Source organism: Typopeltis vanoorti, chromosome 8 (genome assembly GCF_054136105.1).
Source record: "Typopeltis vanoorti isolate ZY-2024b chromosome 8, IOZ_Tvanoo_1.0, whole genome shotgun sequence".
In the NCBI taxonomy this organism is placed as follows: Eukaryota; Metazoa; Arthropoda; class Arachnida; order Uropygi; family Thelyphonidae; genus Typopeltis; species Typopeltis vanoorti.
In genome coordinates, this window is record NC_143556.1 from 82,725,286 (window position 1) to 82,748,471 (window position 23,186).

Consider the following 23,186-nt stretch of genomic DNA (forward strand, 5'->3'; position numbering starts at 1 on the left):
ACTAAAATAGATTAAAACAAAAGTTCCAAGATAACCCATTAAGCTGAGAACAACATGAAGAAAATAACTGGAAGATTTTTAAAACAAATCTAACTGGAATAGCAACAGAAGTATTAGAGGTAAAATAAAAAGAATAACATAATCAAGAAGAAGGATTCCATGGTTTAACGAAGAAATAAAAAATAATAACAAAAGAAAAGAAAGAAAAATATCAAAAATATCTACAAATGAAAACAACAGATAATTGAAATGAATACAAAGAAATGAGAAGAAAAAATTAATCAAAAGAAAATATAAAACAAAAATCAGTTTTGGTAATCATATACAAAAGAGCTTGAACATGATTTCTATGGTATATAGAAACAAATGGAGAGATTTATTAATACATAAAAGAAGGAATAAGCAGAATATAACTGAATATTAAAAGTAGAAATAGAGGAATTAGAAAATTATTTCTAATTCCTCTAGTTCTATATTTATTCAAAATAAAAATTTGAATAAATATAGAACTAGGTAAACAAACAAATTAAGAAGAAGAAATAAACACAACAGAAACGAAAATTGAAATAGCAGAAATTGAAAATGTAATTAAAAAATTGAAAAATAGGAAATGACCAGGCCTAGATAATATCGATAATGAATTATTAAAAAATGGTAAAGAAATTATAATTCAGAGTTTAAATACTATACAAGCAAATATTAAATACAAAAAGGATTCCGGTAAAATGGGAAAAAAGTATAATACTAATATTTAAAAAAGGAGATAAAAAAAAAAGAAAATTATAGAGGGATAAGTTTCTTAAATACGTCATTAAAAGTACTAACAAGAATCCTGAATAATAAAATAATAAAGGAAATTAATCTACTAGATGAACAACAATGTTTCAGAGAAGATAAATCATGTACAGATGAAATATTCATAATCGGACAATTGATAGAGAAAACAATAGAATACAATAAGAAATTATTTATATGCTCGAAAGCATATAAATAAATATTTTTTCCAGATCTACAAAGATCTGGAAAAAATATTACTTTTTTCGAGAATGAAGCGGCGTTATAGTGCTAAGAGTGATAGTGTGTTTTGAGGAACGGTCGGAAAATGAGATTCAAACAGAGAGCTGCAATTGACTTTTGTGTTAAATTTGGTAAAGGTTTTACCTAAACGCATCAAATGCTTCAAAACGTATACGGTGATGAATGCTTATCTCGTACTCAAGTTTACGAGTGGTTTAAGCGATTTCAAAGTGGTCATGAGATGCTTAAGAACGACGAAAAGCCAGGCCGTTCAAAAACTGGACCTAGCGAAGTTAATATCCAAAAACTGAGTGATTTCCTCAAAAAAACCCCGAAGATGAATTGGGGATTCCAAAATCAACTGTATACAACATTTGTACAGAGAGTTTGGGCCTTCGTAAATTGAAATCGCGATTTGTTCCCCACAAGTTGACCGACGAACAAAAGCTGTATCGGATTGAACACTGCAAGGACCTCATTAAAACCGCTCTTAAGGACTCAAACTTCCTTAAAACGATCATTATTGGTGACGAAACGTGGTGTTTTGATTATGAGCCCGAAACAAAGCGCTAGAGTGCTGAGTGGAGATCACCAGAAGAGGAGCATCCGAAAAAAAGTCGCTTGGAGAAGTCACAAGTAAAGACAATGCTGATTTGTTTCTACGATTCCAAGGGCATTATCCACAAAGAATTCGTTCCTTACGGAACGAATCCCACGTAATACACGGCCGTTCTTTACACCCACTCATTCCAAAGCTATATGGTCTCCCTAAGGTACATAAAGAAAACTATCCACCGAGACCTATAGTAGACAGCATTGATTCACCCACCTACAGATTATCTAAATATCTGGCGTCATCGTTAAAAGCCTATGCGGGAAAATCTTCTTCTTATATTAAAAACTCAACAGATTTTGTCTCTAAAATCAAGGACTTAAAACTCAAATCTTCTAACATCATGGTGAGCTTCGATATGGTAGTACTCTTTACCAATATTCCGACACAAGAAGTTCTCCATATTTTAAAGAACAACATTTCAAATAAAATGTTCTCTCTACTATTTCACTGTGTAAACTCTGGCTATTTTGAATTCGAAGGTAAACTTTATAAACAGGTCAAAGGATTAGCTATGGATGGGAAGCCCTCTCTCTCCTATATTAGCCAACATCTTTTCGAGGATTTTGAACAAAAGCAATCTCCTCTTTTAGTTTAAAACCAAGAATTTGTCTTAGATATGTGGATGGTATATTCCTCATATGGGGCATGGTATTGTGAATCTTAACAGATTTCTCAACCACTTAAACAACCTCCATCAGGATATCAAATTGACCATGGAGATTGAAGAAAATAGTTCCCTCTGTTTCCTAGATGTTGAAATCATCAAGAAGCCTGAATCAATAAAAGTCTCTATATTTAGAAAGCCAACACACACGGACAGATATTTGCATGCGTCTTCACATCACCATTCAGCGCAAAAGTTGGGTATTATATCAACTCTTGCGAATTGTGCAAAATCTGTACTGGCAGATGAAGAAGAACTAAAAACAAGAGCTACAGCATCTTAAATGGACCTTTAAAAACAATGGCTACTCTTTAAAAAGTATCAACAAACAATTATTCCACCGTCAACGTAGCAACGTAGAGACACAGGAAGACTCCAAAGGTTATATCTCTTCACCATATATCGTCCACATATCACACGAGTCAAACGAAATCACCTTGGACCCTCTTCATATGAACTATAATATCAGCTATAATTTGCCTGACTCTTTCAGCTCTAATATCAGATACTGGAGATCGCGTGATTCCACACACGCACAAGTGTACAATAGAATTTTAACACTGACTGCAGCTCAAGTTCATAATAACTGTAATTTACAGTCGAATAGTATAGCTTTATAATCGTATAGCTTTAGAGTGTCTCAATGTTGTTTCAGTGTCTTTTAATAGCTTTCTATGTTCTTAACGACTGAAAGTCAATCCCGACGAAACATGTTGCGTTTTCAAATAAATCTCAATTTGTTATAATTCTCGGATTTTTAGTGAGTTTATATTAAAATGAATATATATATATCTTGGTTACAAAGATATATATATATATATATCTTGGTTACGGTTACCAAGTAATTTTATAAACTTCGTTATTTTACTCCTAATCCCAAGTAAGCAAACAGTTAAGTTTGCGCCTGAACGTTGTTCAAGTCTAAAGATGGTGCAACACCAGGTCAACTCATTGTAAAGGTGGGTAAAGCTCTGATCACTATTTTTAGTATTTTCCATAATGTAAAGCACATCTCACTAAGAGATGTATACTGCAATACATTATGGGTGTGGTCCCTACCCAGATATATTGCAGTATACATCTCTTAGTGAGATGTGCTTTACATTATGGAAAATACTAAGAATAGTGATCAGAGCTTTACTCACCTTTACAATGAATTGCTCCCGTGTTGCACCACCTTTAGACTTGAACTACGTTCAGGCGCAAACTTAACTGTTTGCTTACTTGGGATTAGGAGTAAAATAACCAAGTTTATAAAATTTCTTGGTAACCCTAATATACATTATTCCCAAGGTAAAAAACTTATTTAAATATATATATATATAAGATGATCAGTTCCGGTCACTAAATATATTAACTTATTTTTCTTAGTCGATTAAAGAATTGAATCAATATCTCCTGCGCAAATAAGATGCTCTCTTTCTCAGAAAGGAATTCAATTTTTAGTCTATCTCAAACTGGACTTTTTTATATGGCCTTCTGAGGAAATGCAATCTTCCCCTACTACTACTACTATTGTTTTCGACAGGAAGAAAACATCTACCTCCGTATGAGATAGGATTTCTTACATTTAATTCAAAACTCTTACAGGTGTTCGGAATATCCTAGATTGGATTTGAACCCACTTAAGCCCTTTTCTGATACTGACTGACGGAAATTATCCATCATATATGCTCACGGAAATCATAGTGACCAACGTTATAAATATTAATGAATAAAATAATTTATTGAAACGGCAAATTCTCTTAAATGACCCAAGATTTATTTCTTCACTCATATAATGATATGTTCTCCTAAAGAGGAAAAGTGTGATATAGTGCTGTACATCATATCTTGTTTTCAAGAACTTCCACTGTAGTGATGTTATTTAGACCAGTAGCAGAGAAAAACTACTTAAGTGGGAAATGGAGTTATTCTTATAGAAATCAGATTCAACAGAATCTGAGTTTTTTTTTTTAATTTCAATATCTATAATTCTTGATTTATAATTTTGGTAGTGTCTATTACGTAAGGGTTCTGATTATGGACGTAATCACACACACACACACACACACACACACACACACACACACACACACACACACACACACACACACACACACACACACACACACACACACACACACACACAAAGAGAGAGAGAGAGAGAGAGAGAGGAAGTAAAGTTATATTAGTTTCTATATCGTATTAGCTAAAATATAGCTGTTCGGGTGTACCCGTATGTTTATAATCATCACATATATAATTGCATTACCAGTTATTTATTCCCAAATGTATGATTTTACTGCTAGCATTGGCGTTATATATGGAAAGCATGTCAGAGTAATGCACAGCATCAATTTGATTTATATGCATATACGAGTATTTCTCTCTCTCTCTCTCTCTCTCTCTCTCTCTCTCTCTCTCTCTCTCTCTCCTGGTATTATTATATATTCTGCTCAACATGCTTTTGCTTTATTGAGGTGTATATTATCGGATATTATGTTCATATAAGAATTTAAATGTGCATAGAATTATCGTTCTGCTAAAAGTATTTTACAAAGAAATATTGCAAATAAATAAATAAATAGCAATCAACAACACAGTAATTTTTTTATTGTAAACATATTCAAATACAACAAGAATTAATTTAAATCAATCAATCAATCGTTATTTCTACATGCTTACAGTATATATTTATATATAAAAGATAACCTTCGCATCCATATTATTTCTCTAATATCCAAAGATTATATTAACTTCAATAGTTCAGTGGTAATTATCCTTTTCTTTAGATGATTTCAGTTAACATTAATCAATCAATAAATAAATACATATGGAGATCGGGATACTTATTTATTACGATACAAATGAAATTGAAAATGAAAAAGAATTAAATTTTGAAACGTTTTTGACCATTCTTGTATTTGGATACGTCTTTGAGATGCGTGATAAGGGGCGGCTCGTGCATAGGCACTGCGAAACTGCAGCATCCCCAATTTTTCTCGATATATAAATATATTTATTAATTTATCTATATTTGCTTGTAATATTTAATTTTATTATCAACAATCCTATACAATTCTCTTATTTTGTAAATCAAATAATAAAAATCCATTTTGTAGCACTTAGGAGGGCGAAAGACGCTAGCACCACTGTGTTTTCCACATTGTCATATTGCTATGCGCGCAAGCATATGCACATCATAGTGAGATACGAGTTATTAGTGTAATGCGGCACTGTCCGTCGCACAGTTCCACTGTTGTTTATATGCAGTCTGCGCCACTAGTAAAGTATTCGTAGTGCTTATCTTGTTTACTCTGTCTCTTTAAATATTTGGACATTAGAATTAAAGACATAGCATTTGTTATAAAAAATTTTAAGTAATTTTGAATTATACTAAACTATATAATTTTATCGATAATAAACAATATTTTTTCATGAAACAAAACAAGAAGAATATATTTCATTTATAAGTAATTTTTAATTATACCAAACTGTATAATTTTATCAATAATAAACAATTTATTTTTAACTTTTAATTTTTTTAAAATTTTTACCATAATTTTGAAATTTTATCCAAACACGTATACATACATACACACATATACATACATACTGTACTTACAGTGTGTATGTATATTTCGAAAGTTGTAGCACCACCAACAATTTCAAGCCACGAGCCGCTACTGTGTGTGTAACTCTAAGTAAGGTGAGTATTATTGTTTAATGGTTACGTACTTTGAAGTATCGCTGGTTTAGTTCAATAGTGGAATGCTTCTCTGCTATACAGGAAAGCCATCTTCATCCTCGTTAGTACTGCATCCGTTAATACAGTACATTTAATATGATTGAAAATGCAATTATTTCATTCCTACACATGGAGATAAAGTATAATTCTAACTAACTTGGTGGCTCTTGATAAATAAAATTGCACTCGAAATTTTAGTTTTAAAATATTCCTCTTTCGCTTCAGATAAAAATAAAAATAAAATAAGAAAGAAAGGAAAAGAAAGAACCTTAACACAACTTTAAATAAAAAAAAGATTATATGGAAAACACCTTACTTTGAAAATTTCGAGATTTTTTCATTATTAATAGACTAATTTTTCTAGTTTTGGTAAGAAATTCGTGCCATAGCCAGAAAAAAACGTTTTACAATTATTCATCTTTAGAAACTTACAAATACATAGCTATTCAACTGAAATTTATAAAGAAATTTAAATTTAAATATCCAGTGGAGATGAATTCCTTGAATACTCGAAAAGTTTATTCAGTTCCTGTTGTTCGTTGTTAATATTTTGAAAATGCCTGCAGGAAAATCAGAACGTCCAGAATAATAAATGGAAACGCCCATCCCTCCTCTGACAACTTATAAGATATGAAAAGAGCGAAGACAAGTCTACCGACAGATCTCAGTGTATTGATTACTGCCTGGAGCTAAACTGTGTCAATATCATGTGGAGAAAAAATCCAAAGAGATAGAGATCTATCTTCAGTTATCGAAATCAAATACACTCCTGGGACAGAATAAGAATGTAGTCAAGTGTCTGACTGACAGGACAAACTCTTAAATCTTTAGAAAGGCAGGTTGTTATAAAAGAAGATGAACAGATACCACCGCACAGCTTTACTTCTTGATACTGCTAAAGTGTTTTAATGAAAGGAATGAAGGTACAGAAGATAAAAATGCATTTCTTTAATAAAAACAGTGCGACAGGTAATAGATTAACGTACGTTCCAGGTATTAGAAAAATATATGTAATAAAAATAATTCAAATAAACAGTATGCGAATGCTTTCAGACTTAACTTTTCTCAGAGATAGGCATACGTAGTCTTTGCCACCAAAAGACCTTTATAAACTTCGCCGTCTTTTGTGAGACGAGCACACGCTTATTGGAAGCCTTACATGGCTTGAAAAGAGATCATATTTATCCTGTTGAGCAAGAAGGCCCATTTATTTGATCATTAATCGATCCAAATGCTAATGTACCTATGTGTACATCTTAGATCTATTACTTGAATCAGTAGAGACAATGAGTAAATAAAGCACTGAGCTCAGTGAAGCCTGGTTTTCCCTTTCAGTCATTTCCGACCGTAGGTGACTTTATAGGCATTGCCCACAAAGTATTCCTGGTAGGAGTTTTACAGGGTAGTTCATCATTCCTTTCCCCCCAATTTTATCCTGCTTATGGCTGGGAAGTATTCATGAATGTAATCTGTGTGTGTGTGTTCATGGGGCAGGTTTGGCTGTTCTGGGGTACGAAAAACCTGAGTTTCCGGATTAAAAAAAACCCGTACCTCCGTATGAGACCGGCTAACTCACCCTTAGCCGTAAGACACCAGATAATTCCTCACGTCACTGAAGGGAATTGAACCGAGATCTTTCCGAACAAAGGAGTTCGTCTATACTGACTGAGCTACGAAGGCGTCTTCTCAGTGAAGCAAGTATATAACTTGCTTCACTGAGATTTTGAAATATATATATATATATAAAACATTCCAATACATTTCCAATGAGATTAACATGGATGTGTTTTTAAGTGGTGAAACACATTTAATCACCTAGTATGGGAACGCGGCTACTTGTAATGATGATCTGAAGTGACTTGAAAAACTTCCATATTTTTTCTCAAGAGTCGGGGTTTCGAGATTACGTAAAAATTAAGAAATAAATAAAATAAAAATAAAAACTCCTCTCTTTTTTACTGTGCTAATATACAACCGTTCACGCCAATTTTACAGCGATTCGTGGGCGAGAGTCACATAAAATGGAATTTATTCAGTTCTGTGAAGACTTTGTTTGAGAATAAGAGATTCTCTTGAATATATTTATGAAAATATTTATGAAAAATGTGCTTTTTGGAATTATGAAAAATGTGCATTTTTCATAATTCCAAAAATGAAAATTCCATAATTAAATGTATTATATATTTCATAATTCCATAATTAAATGTATTATATATTTCATAATTCCATAATTAAATGTATTATTTAATTTTGAAATAAAGTTGGCTTATATAGTTATCAATGTGGTGTCCTAACCTTTTTCATCATATAATTCGGCTAAAATTTTATAAAGTAAATCCTATTGTAAGTTGGAAAAAAATTAATTTTACAAATTATGAAACATAACATAATCACATAACAGAATGAGTTTATTCTTTTCTAGTTTATTTATGATAGAAAAAAATTTCGGAACATCATTTATGATGCGTAATAAAATATGATATGAGCCGACAAGGATTAAATTTTATTTGTTGCTTGATTTTTTTTTTATTTCATTCTTCATGATAGTATCCGATACCGAATAATTTTCAGTCTTCAACGGGGACTCACTTGAGACCCTTTGAGATTATAAAAAGTGTCTGCTTTATTCGAAAATAAACAAGAAATTTATGTTCAAAAGTGTCTTCATAAAATAAATTTCATTTACAAGTAATTTGGAAAAGTTATCATCTGCTAACTTTTCCAGATTCAGATTTTGTGGAATTTTCTACATTCGGATACGTACTATATTTTATAAATTACAACACCAACTAATGTTTTTCATCCCCATGTGTTTGGCTGGTTAATTGTTTTATTACGTGTGGACAATATTTGAGGAAAATTTATATTGTTATTTTGAAACAACTAGTTAGTTAAGTTTGCTCTTTACAATGGATCTGTCTCTTTTTCTAACAAATGCAGCAATATCCAAAGTGTGTTAAATTGCAGTCGGTACCCATTCTTTCAATTCGAAAACACTTTGGAAAGGGTAGATTATTATTCCACAACATTTCGAAAGTTACGAGAATAGACTCACTGATAATATCGCTTTACGACCTTTCTAATAAGGCGTTCACTGAGATCATAATAAGAGAGTAATGTTTGATTCAAGAAAGCGTCTCAAATAATCTTAAAATCACACCGATTCCATTTTACGTAAAGAACAGAAAGGTGCGACATTGATGGATAGCTTGGCGCTACCTAAGACACTTCTGAATTGTTATCTGTAATAGAGAAACGTCTCAAGTGATGTATTTGGCATCATGTAGTTCGGATCTGTATATCATTTCATTGCAATATCTGCGAAATGTTTTGAAAAGTTGTTTCCAATAAGCTACTTATGTATATATAGACATTAATGATATTCAATCAAGAAAACTTCAAACTATTTAATGAATGAGATCTCTATAAAAGACCATTCTCAGTATTTTACTAAAGAAGATGTCAGTAATTAAAAATATTCATACTGCAAGAGAACTTCGGTAGTGCAGTCAGTAGGATAATGATGATGATGTCAACTGGTTGAGAAGATCAGATTTTGAATTTAACGTAGAACAGGGAGAATCTACTCTTTTATGGTTGCGTATTCAAAATCTGTAGGAAATTTTCAAAAGTAATCGAAAGTGTCCTCCAGTATTCTTTATAATCAATGTCCTACTTAAAAGCCCTGAACTCTAAAGAGTGTGTTGAGACTTGAATCTATTAATCGACGGAGCAGTGATGATTGCATAAATTTTCAGATAAATACTTCTACCAAGTTTCTCAAATTTTTCCATGAAGAACCAAAGTTCGATCAGTGTAACACTGAATCGAAGCATTAATTTATTAGTGTATTTCTTTTTAAAGCAACAATAAAGACTTTTGTATCTTTTTGGAATTTTATACGAGGTTTTGATACTACAATCAGAATAAGTTTGAGCTTTTTTTAATAGTTGTAGTGGACTAGGCTCTATAATGCCCTTTAAGAAATCAGAAATTTCCTGAGAATAACTCCAAGTTATTAACCGACAGCTGGAACAAAGATAATTATTTAAGGTGAAAAATTACATTTGTTGATGAAACAATCATAACTCTTTCTCTTGTTTCAGACAGAGCGTTTACACCATATCAAAAGTGCCGCGACGATTATGCCATAGAGAGATCGCTTCTGGAAATCAATAAGAATTGCGAAGTAATAGCAAAAACTAGATTCGGTGAGTCGAGTGATGAACATCTGGAATTATCGGAAGAGGTAATCGATAGCTGGATGCCTTTTGCAAAAGTTGAGAAATGATTTAGTTTTCCGTTTACATAAGGTACAATTATATTTACATAACTGTACCTTAATAATACAAATAAAGAGAATCAGCATGCGATGGAAGAATTGTTAAGGATGGGAGAAACCGTAAAAATGAAAACCTGTCTCCTGTTTAATTGAAAATAACAACCAAGTGAGATGAATTTCTGTATTTGATTGTAATCTCTCTCTCTCTCTCTCTCTCTCTCTCTCTCTCTCTCTCTCTCTCTCTCTCTCTCTCTCTCTCTCTCTCTCTCCATCTGTGTGTGTGTGTGTGTGTGTATGTGCTCTTTCATAAGTTACTTTCTCTTCGTCGACGTGTTTACTGGCAACATTACAAAGCATCATTCTGTTTCTTAGTTCGCTGTAGAAAGTTACCAAACGAACACTCCAGAGAGTAATTCTGTTAGAATAGTTCTATTTTTGTTATTCGATCATAAAGTTTAATCCTCTACCTGTCTTATACAATATCGATTTGAAACTATCGAAAAGAAACATCCACAGTTAACTTGTGTATTGGAAGAACGAAGGTTTTCTTCTAAAATCTGATCACAGTTTGTCCCTTGTCTTACCTTATTTGATATCCATAATCGAAATACTGAATCTCTCTCTGCCCTCCGAGAATCCGCTTCTTTTCAATACTTCTAATAGATCCAGAAGTTTACTAAAGAAAGAGAGGAGAAGTAGGAGAAAAAGACCGAAAAAAAAATACAGGAGTCTATCTGTCGAAAGTGTTTTCGCTCCACTCTGCCATTACCACTTCTCCATCCCTTTTTTTTTTTTTTTTTTCATCACGGAGAAGTAACAGCACGAATCCTAAACACCTCATGAGTCGACTAACGTTGATTGCAGCGTTCTTCGATCGACTCCTTACTTGTTACGGCAGGCAGAACGCGCACCACACTCCTATACATAAGCTGCCTGCAGGCGGTATAACACGAGACTAGTTTTAGTTGAGTACGCATGCTCAAGTAGCTACTACATCATTCTTTCGGTTAGTGGAGTTTGCCGGATCGACAGGGGATGCAGGACGTGGTTTTCACTACTGAGCTGGAATCATGGAGTTCCTATGGCTATTTGCGGCTTACATGGGAATTCTTCCAACCTTATGGGAACAAGGGTAAGCGGGTTACGTTTGTTATCATGTCACTCATTTTAGATGCACGCCAGAAGATAAGTAGGGTAAGAAGGGACATGACGGTGTGTGTGCGTGTATGTTTGTATGTGTGTTTGTGGGAAGCGAAGTCTGTTAACGGCAAACATTTTTCTCCCAAGCAAACGAAGAAATATGAGTGAAAGTGACAGGGTAGAGTAATGTCTATATTGTTTTCGTTTTCCAGTGGCTGTCAGTATCTTCGTGATTCTCTGCAGCTGGATAACATCACCGATGTCTTGAAGATGATACTAGACGATTATGACATTCGGCTGCGACCCAATTTTGGCGGTAAGTAGGTCAACGCATGCAGCTTTAGTTTTCTTGTTTACTGAGAACGCTTTTTCGTATCGTAGTTTAAGTAATTATTTATTATTCGTCAGACAGTTAGTAGTAATTATCAGCATAATCTTTTTTCTTTCTGTAGGAAGATAAAATATAATTTTGTCATTCGCTGCTGAAGTGAGTGTATCCACGTGACACTCGTGTCACCTGGAGGCAAGGAGTTATGTAATATGCCGTGATTAATGGAGCTACCTAACAATTCGGCCAAATTAGTTGAGTAATAAAATCTTGTGAATAAAAGCAGTAATATTCAGGATACATAAATAATTTAGTGAATGTGAATGGAGTCGTATTTCAGTTGTATTCAACAAAATTAATGAGTTTCATTTCAGAAAAGAGTCTATGAATGTCAGATTATCATTAACGCGCCGATGTTCACTTTGAAAACTATTCAAACTAAGAATAAGATAAAAAAAGAATCAGTTATAAAATATACATACAAAATATATAATTTTTATACATACTTACATATTTTTATTAAATATTGAAAGTTTTAAATTTTAAATGAAAATTTATTTTAACACCATACTGAAAATTGTCATATTGAAATATATGTTAAACTGCAAAATGATGTTTGTATTTGTTGGTTTATCAGTCATTTAATGAAATCAACGTCTCGTGCGATCATAGAGGTTATGAAAATGCCGATAATGAATGAATAGAAAACACAAGTATATAAATATAAATATCATATAATATAATTACCATATTTAGAATATTCGAAAAAAATAAATAAATATAAATATCATATAATTACCATATTTAGAATATTCGAAAAAAAAAATAAATATCATATAATTACCATATTTAGAAAATTCGAAAAAAAACAGACTGTTAAGCTTGCATTAAAAATGTCATTGAGCGTACGTTACTTTAGGTTGTGTATAGTGCAGGGCATCTGCGCTTTGTTTGTAATATATTATACTGTATATTATGCATTGTATATTTCTAAATGAAATGGCTCATTATAAACACTGATACATAAACTAAATGACCAGAATTTACTAGAAAGAACAAATAAGTATGATACGAAAAATTATTAATATGTTTCTAAGCTTACCACTTTCTCGTATCGCTAAGAGAAAAATTCTAAATCACGATAGATGCTACAGGAAAAAAAAATAGAAAGAAAGAAAAACTAAAACTATCGAATAGTTTTCTTGATCCGCTTCTTCACAATATACTTTATATATATATTGCTAAGGTATCATCTTTCTGAATAATCTCATTAAATACAGATTTAAATTAAATAAACATGTAAGATGGTATAAAAACATGTTCCACATTGTTAAAAATGATTAACAGATACAACTTGAAAAAGGAAGTATATTATATAAGTTCAAGAACATAATCGATACTTCGACACACACACATATACACAAAATTAATTTCGAAATAATAATATGTTTGATTTGCTAAAATAAATGTTCGTTATGAAAGTTAGACATATTTAAAAGTTAAATGTAGATTTGTGACAGAACTTGCAATACACTATTCTTAACGTCGCTAGTATAATACATTAAAATGCATTCCTTTTATTGTAATTACCCCGCAGTCTAGTTGGATGAGTACTATAGTACTTCGCTATCTAATCAACATGCCATGGAGTTCGGCTTTCGCGGTAGTCATACATGCTTCCAAAGTTTTCGCGTGGCAGATGAATTTAATTCGCCGGTGTATATGACACTGACCTTGCTTACCTGCCTTTCTTTCAGAATTTCAGAATTATTGTAACTCTCAAGCTTACTGACCTTGCTTACCTGCCTTTCTTTCTGAAGACTTTCAGAATTATTGTAACTCTCAAGCTTACTGACCTTGCTTACCTGCCTTTCTTTCAGAAGACTTTCAGAATTATTGTATACCTCTCAACCTTACTTACCTTGCTTACAAACTGACTTGCAAAAGTCCCATATTAGGTCTCTACAGTAAGATTATCTAGCTGGTATAAGCATTAAAAGCGTACAATCATTCATGGGTAGAATTCACATTACAAAAAGAATGTTTTATTTCAGCAGAACAACACTTGAAGTTATTGAATTAATTGTGTCAGTTAAGGTCATAAGATATATTTATGAACTGTGAAATTCAAGGATGCATTTGCACGAGAGAGAGAGAGAGATTCTAATCGAAATGACTCATACAACTGACTGGATAAAGCATGACATGCTAAGTATACAATGATTAAAATTCCAGCTAATCAACAAAAGGAATGACAGAATCGTGAATGGTTCCAGCACATTAATTGAGACAAATTAAGTATACCTTAGAGAGAGAGAGAGAGAGAGAGAGAGCATATTGAGACAACTTTATATATTTCTGACTCAAGCATTCCAGATATCAAACCTTTAGTATCATGAAGTTACAGTATTCGGTTTGCAATAATTTTGTACCTACAAAGTGCTCAATTCCGATTACAACACTAATGATTTAAATTAATGTAAGGGATTAAAATATTTGAATAGCACCTTGTAAATTATTTAACAGTAGTGCAAGTATTCTTTTTGAACAACAAAAGTTCGAGTGAAGATTTATACTTTTTTTTCATCAAATAAATCACAGATGCAGGATAAAAATGAATAATCAAAAACGTTATTTTAACGTATACAATTGTAAACAAAAGATGACTTACATCATGTAATGTCTGAAATACTTGCATAAAATGGTTCTCATCTCAACTCAACTCTTCAGCATAAAAAATAGCCAGATACTTTGAATAATTGAAAAACTATTACATTTACTTCTTATCTTTATAAGCACTGGCTTAAAGGGGCGAAGCAAGAACTCTTTTCATCTTCTCCGTTATCTGTAGAGGAGAGCGTGGGGATAAGGTGTTATTGAGCAATTAAAGCTCTCATCATGGCAGGAGGGTAACAGCAATAGCCGAGTCTCAGTTAAAACTTCATTGGTTACAGCATTGCCATGCATTAGCCTCCCAGGGTTTCATCCATCGATCTCGACACACATCTATACCTAACCCCTATTATGTTATATATACCTAACCCCTATTATGTTATATATTATATATTACATCTACACTTCCATGGAGATAAATATATACATAATTATGAAAAAAATATTTGGGTGTGTTATTAAAACATTGATAACTTTCTGATTTTACAAATTTTCGAGATATTTTCTCATATTCTTTTATTTATACTATTTTTATTAAAAGTAATTTATATTTTTACTTCTTTATACTTGCTTTTTAACCATATTTATCACGCTTTTACATATATTGAATAGATCCATTTATATCTCCATAATTTTCGGCTAAATTTCATGAAACATATTCCAAGTGTGAAAATTATCATTATAATTTAATAAATTTATTTAAATATTCTAATGATTCTAATTTTTTAAAATTTAAACAGGAAATCTAATTATAAATATAACAATAATTTTCGAATTTCTAATTTTCGAATTAAGAGCCGTTCGAACTTTTCAAAAATGCAGTAGCTTTTGGTGATACTTAAAGGATTATCGATAGATTATTAATAGACTTAATAGATTATTAATATTAAACTGCATTATCTTTGTCATAACCTATATGCACTGGCATATGAGTCCACTGTAAAAATAAATTTAAAGAAAAATTCAAATCAAAGACTTTGTAATGACAGTTTCCAAAACTTTCTATTTTAAATCCGACTAAAAGTTCACAAAGGTTAACTTTTAGTCTCTTCCCCATTACAATATAAAGAAAAGAAATTCTTCAGCTTAGAACAAATATGAATATCATAGTTGTATTTATTGTTCGTGAAAACCTCACAGATTATAAAAAGTATCTGAAATTCTAGATACTTTTCATAGAAATAGAAATATGTGTCTGAATAATGAATTCGCACTTTTTTTTAAATTGTTTATTGATATTCTGCAAGCCCCCCCCTCTCTCTCTCTCTGCTCCAATGCCTACTCTTATCATTGGCACTACGACAAGACTGAGACTACTTACGGAATTATGCATTTTATATACTTTATTAACAATTCTGAGGGTGAAGAAATATGTATTACATGCAATAAATTACATTGTTTAATATACAAGAAAACTAAAGAATGCTAGCAACATGATAACAGTCTTTGTGTTATATATAGCTTCCTATTGATTTTTACCAAACACATTTTAGTGTGAGTTTTAATTGAGAATTTATAGATAGCTCAAGAGGGTCAACAATGCGTATTCTAATCATTCTCGGACTTTTTGTTTATCAAATAGAACAAATATGCAATTCCTTTACCCAAATTACAAGACTAAAGGTAGGTATATGGTTATGCTGAACTTCACCATACGAATTTTCATGCATCTTTAATTAAGGAAAGTTGGATCCAATCCAAATCAGCCCCAATTATTTCCAGACTATAATGGAACCTCCCACAACCTTGACAGTTGGCACAAAACTGAGTCTAGGTCAAACCGTTTCTTTAAGTTACCCTACGTAGTAACTGTAATTTGACTGGAACAGAGTCAAATAGAATTCATGCAGTTTAAAATGATTTTTAGCATTTCAGAGTTCCTGATTAATATTTTACTATAGCACCAATTTTCATGCTTCATGAGCGGTGACTTTACTTGCATGCTGAATTTATGTGTGATGTGTTTGGACACATAAAATCCTGTAACTTTCGTTTCTAACTGTTGCTCCATTTATGATGTGCCTGTGTAGAAGTTAAGTAGTCTGAATATGCCACTATGATTTCGATGCTTCAATGTTATTGCATTTTGTCTGATAATTTGAATAATTAATTTTTTTATTCGATCTAATGCCAACTATCTGCATTCCAGAGTCAATTTGTTACTTACAATTGTATTTGATTGTTATGGTATACAAAAATTTGTCGTTAGTGTTTATGAGTTTAACAAGTGGAACTATATAAGGATGTATCACTTTGATATACGTCATCAAAATAATGGCACGTACAGCGTGAACTGGACACAATCTATACATAACATCCAATACACGATTGTTAGTTAGCTCTTAATGTTAAGACAATTACGAGTAAAAATGGATGTTATTTAAGTTTATATTCAGATAATTCTTAGCTGTTTTTAATCCTTGTTCTCTCCTCTTTTTGAAGAGAATTTCCAGTTTTTTGTTCATATATAAAAGAAATATATTAATTAGTCTGTAAATTAGAGGAAAAACAATGACTATGACGCCATTGTATTATATTTATTAATTGCATTGTTCTACAGCAAATCTGTCTGGTTTTTTGGATTAAGGAAGACCTTTGTCTTCTTAAATCTCCGATTTAAAAAGACAAAGGTCCAAATTTCTTCATAATTTCATAGAAAGCCCTTTCTTCACAGTTGTTTTACTATATAACACACAGATTAAGAAATACAGGAGAATAGAAACTTATCGTGTACTTTTAATTTTAGTCAAATAAAACTGAAAATGAAATGGCCAGTTAGCATCATTTTATATACTCCCCTTGGATGACACTAAACGAATTCTTTAAAAAGGTTCAAAATTAATAATTGCACCCATCTTATTATGAATCAATTTCCTTCTTATTTTTTTAAAATCTATTATATCTTTATTTGTTAAAATAACTAATATTATTAGAAATTTTGGAACAATATTTCTGTACATATTTACAACCAAGTGGGAATTCCTTTCGAACTAGGTAAATACCAATACGATCGATTAAAACTTATTCATTCTCTCAAAGCAATGCACCTAGTCGCACTTGAAAATACGATGGATTCCAATGACCTTTGCGCATTTTAACCTAGTTCTTACGTATGTTTAATTTGTATTAATGTATAATTATATATAATGCTTATTAGTGTATGTATCGAATTAGAAGCAAAATGTAACTTATTTCTGAGAAAAATGCATCCTTCTTCTAATTGGATTCTATCATAAATTTAATTTAAAAATGATAATCTAAAGAGTTGTAGATAGGAAGTCAGTAATGATGTAATTTTTTTCATGTAGTACTATCATATCCTGTACACCCCTTGAGGGTACATGGAAGGAATTTGATGATGATGATGATGATCTAAAGATTAAAACTGAAGTCCCTATTATATTGCAATGAGATACAATAGAGAATTAAGAATATATATTGTACTGATTGCGATTGTAAATACAAGATGTTATAAATCATTTCACCATTCATTGCTTTCTATTGACACCGGTTATCTTATTTCGACGTGGGGGGGGTTTAAAATTATTTAGTTCATATATTCAACCAAGAAACATCGGAATGCGGATACAATTAGAAGAAATTAACAAAAAAAAGTGATTACGAAAAGAAATAAAAGAAAATTAGACATTTCGTCATACGGTAATTTTTAAATTCATGTGTTTGAAAACATACTTAAAACCTTTGTATCTCTATAACGATGATGTCTTTGGATTGGAAAAACATTTAAATTCACGTCTTTACTGTAGGAACCATTCCGCAAGAAAATCGCAGAACACACGAAAAATGACACACACACACACACATACACATACGATTATGTAGATAGGATTGATTGATATATATCATAACATTAATTAGTTTTCTCGGAAATAAAGTTACTTGTCAATGTCTGGCTATTGAGCCTAAACTCAAGGGGAAGAGAAAATGTTATACTTTTATTATTCAAAATGAACTACTCAGCAGAATCTTCAGAGGAATGAAGCAGACGACAGGTGTATATTAATTCTAAATAATTAAAAACTTAATTTCACTATGCATCAGCAAATTTTATTATTTCTCAACAAATATACGCTGATAATAAGGTCATTCTAAATTCTAATTGTAAATAATCATCTCAAACTTCGTAATGAATATCGCCATCTGTAACGGCATAAGATTGAAATCATATCCCACATTCAGTAAAACAGTCATATCAATTGATTGAAAAAAAATCCTTTAATCTAGGCTTGCTATTCTATTTGTTTTTGTATAAAGTTTTACTGTAAGATACTTAAACAACTAGATCCAGATGAGTTACGTATTCTACAAGTAATTGATATAAATTACTTGATATGAAGTGAAAAACTGAAATGAAATAAATAATGAAGCTGTAAATAGAAAACCACTTTGTTACATTACATTCCTTTCTTAATTCAGCAAAAATTCGTTTGTAATTTAAAAAAATATTTTTCTGTTCAAAATCAATAGCTGCAACGTTTTCTAATTAGCACCTGGTCTGTAAAGGTGACAACATAATAGCATTAGAATAAAAAAAAAAAAGAAATATTTATTCTGCACTCAGACGAATTCGAATACCTTCGCTTTCTTTGATTTGTATTACAAAACAGTTCCGTATAACATACCCTCTTGAGAAATTTGTTCGGAAGGAATCCTAGCTAGGTAAACATGCTAGCAAAAGTTCAATTCCTAGAGAGTCACTAAAACCTTGTGTTACCCTGAAAGGTATGTGACTCACGACGAGAAGTAAGAGCTTTCTGATTTAGCAAAACATTTAAGCTTTTGATCATTGTATACAATATTAATAAGAATTAATGGGCTTTTCCCTTTTTAGAGGAATAAATGCATTTTATAAGTCCTATTCCTATTAAACATATGTATATTCTTCTGGAACTAATCTTTGCATTAGGTCTAGAGAACTGTATTCATTTTTGTTATAAGTAATTATTTATTTTTCTTTTATCGTTTCTAGGAAGTCCTCTTTATATCGGAATGTACCTTGACATTGCAAGCTTCGACAGCATCTCAGAAGTAAACATGGTAATTTTTCCTTGAAAAGCATTTATTTATTTATTTTATTATTATTGCATTTTAAAAGAAAGAATAACATTTTATTCAAGATGGTGTAAAGGTTAAAAATGATATTTTGAGCAATATGTAATGGGTTGCACACAATTCTAAATTGTTCAAATTAAATTTGAACAATTTAGAATTGTTTTTATGCTTAACAATTATAAATTACTAACTGTTTTTATCATGTTTAAGTCACAGATATGCATTTGAATATGATTTCGTTAAAAATAAAAATTTGAATTCACACACACACACACACACACACACACACACACACACACACACACAACACATATATATATACATATGTGCGTGTGTGTGTGTGAGAGAGAGAGAGAGAGAGGGGCTGTCTTATGATTATCTTTAAGTAAGTGGTAATCAAAGAACTTCATGATCCCATATAAGAGGGGACGAAACGGTTTTCTATACTTTAGTATTTGGCCATATACAGCAGATTCTCTAATCCATAGCCTAATCCTGACTCTAATATACAGTAGATAATCGAGTGCTGATAGAATTTTTTTCTTAGTTTGTGGTTTTCGTATTTTGAAATGAGATACTTGACATACAGAGGATCTCCCCCAAATTATTATTTAAATTCAGGTATTTATTGGGAAAAAAAAAAAAGATAAATAGATGATGAAAAACAAACTTTTTTGCAGTGTGAGTTCGTGCAACTCACACTGAACTTTTATATAAGTTCAGTGTGGATTCCATGTGTGGCTCGGTACGTATCCAACATGTAACTATTCTTGCTATGTTTCTCCAACATTTTTGGAGTAACTGTAGCTACAAGTTAGCTCCTTTCTGATTATAAGATTTCTGATTAAGTAAATTTCAGTGAATCTATTAAAAAAATTCGAATATAAAATGTCTGCACTACGAGAGTGCCAAGTGTGGTGTTCTACTCATCGAAAGATGTGTCTACAAAGAATTTATCGAGGATTCTGCATATTTAGGTTTCTCAACATATGAATGCTCCATCGATTATGCACTCTGTTTATATATACTTATTATCAAGATGGTTAAACTGATGTTTATCTAAAATCTTTGCATTTTTACATTTACATTTACATTTCACATTAATCTTTACATTTACCTTACATTTTAGAATCACTTAAATTTATACAAAAATGTAAAAAAAAAAAATAATTACAAAATTTTTAAAAATTAAAATTTCCAAATAAAGAAAAAAAGATAAAAGAATACACGAAAATACACCGAGCTTTTTTGTTTGAAATATCGCCATCTTGATACATTTCGGTCAGAATGGCATGACTGCTCAGGTAAACACTCAGTAAACAAATAATTTTGGTTTGAAAAATATTTGCATTTAAATGATCAACATTCGTGAGTGAATACTTTTGAAACTTTTGGAGATGACAATTTAGTTCCACGAAAATATTCGAACACCATTATACTGCACAAATCATGGAAATTCGTGATAAAATAAAATAAAAATAAAAATAATATGTAAAATATTACATTTATCCGGTTTCGGTTTCCAAATATCTCAATGTGTGTTTAATAATGTAATGTTGAGTTTTCCCCCACATTTCCTTTCGTCATCCATGTTTTTTCGCTCACATATTACTGTTTGGCTTCCGCCGCTTACTCACAGGGTTGGGAGGGATGGGGGGCGCTTGCGCACCCTTTGCTAGGCACAATAATCTTTGGCGCGGAAACCTGTAAAGAAAACATCGTAATTTTTTGAACTGGTTAGCCGAGGGAATAGCACTTTCCCCTCTTACACTAATCGGCTGTGAGTTCGAATCCCACTGAAGTATGGATGCGTGTCAACGTGTTTAGCTGGTATAGGAATTTCATTTGCATGCGAGAGATCCCACCTTCCTTAGTTGAGGCCTGCGGTTGTTTGAAACAGTTTCATGATTGTTATTGTACATAATTCAAACATATAGGCATACCTTGAATAAAATATCTTTCCATAAATATGCAGAAGATTTTGTTTATGATGCGTATTGTTATCTAACTGTAGAAACAAGAGATTAGTAAATTACAGTAATGTGTTTTCAATGAATAGTCTTTTTTTTTTTTTAAACAGATAGTTTTATTTATTTCTATATCCATCTAAAGCAAAAAGGCTTCGTAGAGACAATCGTCTTTCACTGTCTTTACTCATTCTCTGTCATTTTCAATAAATTCATGAAAGTGTGAATGAATGCCTCTCTCTGTCATTGTCCTTACAGCTTTGCACTATCTGCATTTTGCACAGAAAAGCTTTAAATCCTCTCGGAGCTCGGTGTATTGATTTAGCTCTTGTGGCCGCTCCTCTGATGAAAGGCAATGAACTAACTTGCATGTGCTGCGGTCTCATCCCTGATGCTGTGAGCTGGTGTACGAGGTGTTCACACTCATTTTGATCTATAAGCATTTCACGCAAGAAAAAAAAAATCAAGGAAACTAAGCCAACGAGATTACCACAATCTGTTTTCTGAAAGTTAGCAAAGGATTTAATCTCGAATAAAAATAATCCTGAATTTTTAAAGGAAACCATTTTCGAGAGAACAACTAAACACGAAAAGAATTATGGAAAGACATTTTGAAGTAAATACTTCAGTATTTTAATATTTTATGAGTCTTAATTGTTATTATGGTTAATGCTTTCATTGATATTTCAATCTCAGTAATATACTTCAACTTTCTCAAGCAGTACGATCAATAACAAGTTTCTCAGGCTGAAAAATTGAATTAAAATCTTGTTAAGCAACAGGTGTACGGGAGATGACACGGAAGTTTTCCGTCATCAGTAGCAGAGGAAACCTGAGATCTTCTATGTATGAACCGCAAACGTCGAATTGTTAAAGACAGTGTGATAAACTTCTAGCATGGCGCATTGTAACTTTCTCAGATATAAAATTTATGATAAACGTTTTTATTTGGTATTGATATTGATATGAATACTGAAAAGTTCTGTATATCCTTTAGAATAGGCTTGAAGCCCATACAAGTTCTAACAAATGTACTGTAAGCTTAAATCTTTTGTGGACGAAATGATATACAAAAATAATGAATAATAACTTGATTTGATGCATTAAATAAAACATAAAAGTCCTTATCCTTATAAGGACTGGCTTAAAGGGGCGAAGCAAGAATGCTTTTCATCTTCCCCGTTATCTGTAGAGGACAGTGTAGGGATAAGGTGTTATTGAGCTATTAAAGCTCTGATCATGGCAGGAGGGTAACAGCAATAGCCGAGCCTCAGTTAGAGCTTCACTGGCTACAGTTGCCATCCATTACCCTCCAAGAGTATTGGATTGAATGAATCAGTCACCGCATCTCACGGTCGATTGATTTATTCCTAAAACATAAAAGTCCTTATAAGGACTGGCTTAAAGGGGCGAAGCAAGAATGCTTTTCATCTTCCCCGTTATCTGTAGAGGACAGTGTAGGGATAAGGTGGTATTGAGCTATTAAAGCTCTGATCATGGCAGGAGGATAACAGCAATTGCCGAGCTTCAGTTAGAACTTCATTAGCTACAGCATTGCCATCCATTACCCTCCAAGGGTATTGGATTGAATGAATCAATCCAACCAAGCTAAAACATAAAAGATATTGTAATATATCTTTTAAATTTTCAAATATAATAAAAGTTTTGGGGTCTTTAATTTTTAAATAAATATTGG

At 31.9% G+C, this 23,186-nt stretch overlaps 1 protein-coding gene across 2 annotated transcripts in view; it reads left to right on the forward strand.

Moving 5' to 3' along the window:
* Positions 1–11,331: 11,331 nt before the first annotated feature.
* LOC150104170 (gamma-aminobutyric acid receptor subunit beta-like) overlaps positions 11,332–23,186 on the forward strand; it is a 224,497-nt gene continuing 212,642 nt past the window's right edge. The window contains exons 1-3 of one of the 2 annotated variants that reach the window (XM_090396791.1): positions 11,332–11,441; positions 11,662–11,765; positions 19,441–19,508. In XM_090396791.1, coding sequence (XP_090252917.1) covers positions 11,380–11,441; positions 11,662–11,765; positions 19,441–19,508 — 234 coding nt within the window. In that variant the 5' untranslated portion in view covers positions 11,332–11,379. The remainder of the gene's footprint in view (positions 11,442–11,661; positions 11,766–19,440; positions 19,509–23,186) is intronic. The other variant, XM_090396793.1, reaches the window with a different exon arrangement.